General features: G+C 50.6%; 1 protein-coding gene across 1 annotated transcript; it reads left to right on the forward strand.

Moving 5' to 3' along the window:
• Positions 1–2,593: 2,593 nt before the first annotated feature.
• LOC140855859 (large ribosomal subunit protein uL15x-like) lies at positions 2,594–2,932 on the forward strand. Its single transcript, XM_073253044.1, has one exon. The coding sequence runs from the start codon at positions 2,594–2,596 to the stop codon at positions 2,930–2,932; it is 339 nt and encodes a 112-aa protein (XP_073109145.1).
• Positions 2,933–3,294: the final 362 nt, after the last annotated feature.

Raw genomic sequence — 3,294 nt, forward strand, 5'->3', positions numbered from 1 at the left:
TTTGAAAGCTGACTACGCCTTGTGGGAGGTGCATGAGGGAATCTGCGGAAGCCATCTAGGGGCTAGATCCATATCCCATAAGTTGCTCCACCAAGGGTATTACTGGCCGACAATGTATCGTGACTCTATTGAATACGTCAGAAAGTGTGACCGATGTCAGAGGTATGCCAACATCCAGAGACAGCCCGCCACCGAGCTTACACCCTTGAGTGCCCCATGGCTGTTTGTGCAATGGAGAATGGATATCCTTAGACCCTTTTTCGTGGCATCGGGACAGAGGAAGTTCCTCCTGGTAGCAATTGACTATTTCATCAAGTGGGTCGAAGCTGAACCGCTGGCGAAAATCACAATAGCTAAAGTGCAAGACTTCGTTTGGAAGTCAATCGTTTGCAGGTTCGGCCTGCCGAGAACCCTAATTATTGATAATGGACGGCAATTTACGGGAGCGAGATTCGTCGAATTTTGTGAAGACCTAAACATCTCCCACAACTTCACATCGGTAGCCTATCCTCAGGCGAACGGCGAAGCCGAGGTGACCAACAGAACTCTGCTGCAGGGGATCAAGATGAGGCTCAAAAAAGCGAAGGAAACTTGGGCAGACGAGCTTTATCATATGTTGTGGGCGTACCGAACTACCCAAAGACTGCCCACAGAGGAGACCCCCTTCGCTCTGGCATTCGAAATGGAGGTTATTATCCCAGTTGAGCTCAAGCTCCCGTCGGCACGAGTCATGGCATTCGACGAACATCACAATTCGCAAGGTCTTAAAACCAGCCTTGACTTGCTGGAAGAAAAACGGGAGGTAGCTCAAGTTCGAATGGCAGCCTATAGACAGAAAGTCGCCCGCTATTACAATTCCTGGGTCAAAAATAAGATCTTTAGAGCAAAAGACCTAGTGCTTCGACGAGCCGCTGTCTCGCAACCTCAGGATCGAGGGAAGCTTGCCCCAAATTGGAAAGGCCCATATGAAGTCAATGAAGTAGTCCGACCCGAAATTTATTACCTCAAGGAGCTCGGAGGAGCAGACCTCCCGCGACCATGGAGTTCGAAAAACTTACGAATGTATTACCGATAACTTTATTTTAAATAAAAGTCTTATATCCACATGTCTTCTCTCTTGGCATGAGCCTATATCGACAGGACAGTCAAAACAAATCGTGTCGGGAGCAGGAGGAGAACTTCGTCTCGACACAATCGAAGGTCCGATTCTCCTTAGATCGGATGGGGGGAGAGGCCCTGCAACGCCCATATGTGCCCCCATGACCCTGTTGGGGACAGGAGGAGAACCTCGCCCTAACTTGAGCAAAGTCGAAGGCCCGGTTACCCTTAGACCGGATGGGGGGAGAGGCCCTGCAACGCCCATATGTGCCCCCACGGCCCTGTTAGGGACAGGAGGAGAACCTCGCCCTAACACGAGCAAGGTCGAAGGCCCAGTTACACTTAGACCGGATGGGGCGAGAGGCCCTGCAATGCCCATATGTGCCCCCATAGCCCTGTTAGAGACAAGAGGAGGATCTCGTCCTAATCTGAGTTGAAACCGATTACGTCAGAAATAGGAGAAGAACTTCATCCTGACACCAATTAAGGTATGGTCATTCAAGATCGGATAAAAAAAAGGGAACCTTCCCAGCGACCCCTCTGTGCTCCCGCGACCCCACTAAGAGCAGGGGGAAAACCCTCACTCGAGGAAAAAAAAAGGGGAGAAGGGGTCAAAAAGGAAAGCGACGAAATACATCAGCGATAAATGGAAAATAAACTACATTAAAAATACAAGGGACCTCATCTCAGCAAGGATGGAGGTTCTCATCGAAATCCTCGATCTCCAAAAGAGCTCTCAATGTAGGCCAAGGATAAGACGGCTTCCTCAGGATGACGAGAAGCTTAGATCTTCGAGCTCGAACTCTGAAAGGAGGCATCAAACTCGAGTGGTCTCGGACCAATCAGCGGCCATAAACAGAAAGACGGGTCTATGCGACGGCGATCAGGTACCTCCAAATGGCATCGATATCGAACAAGACGAAAGCCGAAGGAAGCTCGACAAACGACAATTCAACACGTCAGTAAAAGAGGTAGCGAAAAATTTCTTTCTCATGTTATTTACTAAATATGTATTACAGAGCCCTTAAGGCTGAAGAAGAAAGATGACCGAAAAAGTGGGCCAATGCGGCAACGACCAGTAACCTTCAGATGATGTCGACAAAAAAAAAGGGGGGGAAGAAGAGAGAAAGAAGATGAAAAGGAAAAGAGGAAGGGAATACAACAATAACAATGGTGAATGAAAGAAGTTCGGCAGGCGATAATTTGATGCAAAGTGCAGACAAGGTAACAAGATCTCCTTCTCATTCTCGATTAACAAGATGTACGTTACAAGACCCTGAGGGCCGAGGAAAAAAAATATTACTACAAGATTCGAAAGGAACACGTCGAGGACCACTTCAAGCTCTCGACTTCTCCTTCCAGTTTCGTCCTTCTCAGCAGTATCCTCCAGTGCGTGTGATAAACCTCTCGGCTCTCGCCCCCCGCCTCGTTCTGCTCCATTGTCGAAACCCCAATCCTAGGGGGAAAAGGGGGGGATAGAATTCAAGGGGAAGCAATGGCGATGGCAGCGGCGACGACGACCTGCATCAAGAAGAATCGAAAGTACCCCGAAGGCCGCGATGACGCCGGAGGCATGCACCACCACCGCGTGCTTCACGACGACCACCATCCTAAGTACTTCGGCAAGGTCGGCATGCGCTACTTCCACCATCCCCGTAACAAGTTCTACTCCCCCACCGTCAGTGCCGACCGCCTCTGGTCCCTCGACCCCGACGACGTCAAGAAGCCCGCCACAGTTTATGACGATGACTCTACCCCCTTGATCGGTGTCGCCTCGTTCAACTACTCCAAAATTCTTGGGCGGAACGCGCTCACTGGTTGGTTCCATTATTAAATCCCTCTTGTTGAAGGAATTCTCCCTCGAGCCCCCTTCGAGGCGATGGGAACCTCTAGTGATGGTTCGACAGCCGCTGAACTCGTAAACCACTGTTTTCCCCCTCCTACTCCTCTCGATCCGCAACATCCTCTCGAGATTGGACTCCGAGGCAGAAGCCCCGACAGGAGAACTCCTTGAAAGGGCTCGAGAGACTGAAGGCGGCGGGGAGTCGGCGGAAATGGCGAAGATTGGTGCGAAGAATGCCCAGAGTCGAAAAGGGCACCGATGGGGTGGCTAAACTCTCAGGCAGAAGAAAGGCGTCGACTCTCAGGTGAGATGAAGTCCCCGGAGGGAAAGAGAGGGCTTAAATAAGCGACGGG

The sequence above is a fragment of the Elaeis guineensis genome, chromosome 1 (genome assembly GCF_000442705.2).
Source record: "Elaeis guineensis isolate ETL-2024a chromosome 1, EG11, whole genome shotgun sequence".
Lineage (NCBI taxonomy): Eukaryota > Viridiplantae > Streptophyta > Magnoliopsida > Arecales > Arecaceae > Elaeis > Elaeis guineensis.

Excerpts from the sequence above, each read along its gene's own strand:
- LOC140855859 (XM_073253044.1), top strand. The coding sequence starts at position 2,594 with ATGGCGATGGCAGCGGCGACGACGACCTGCATCAAGAAGAATCGAAAG.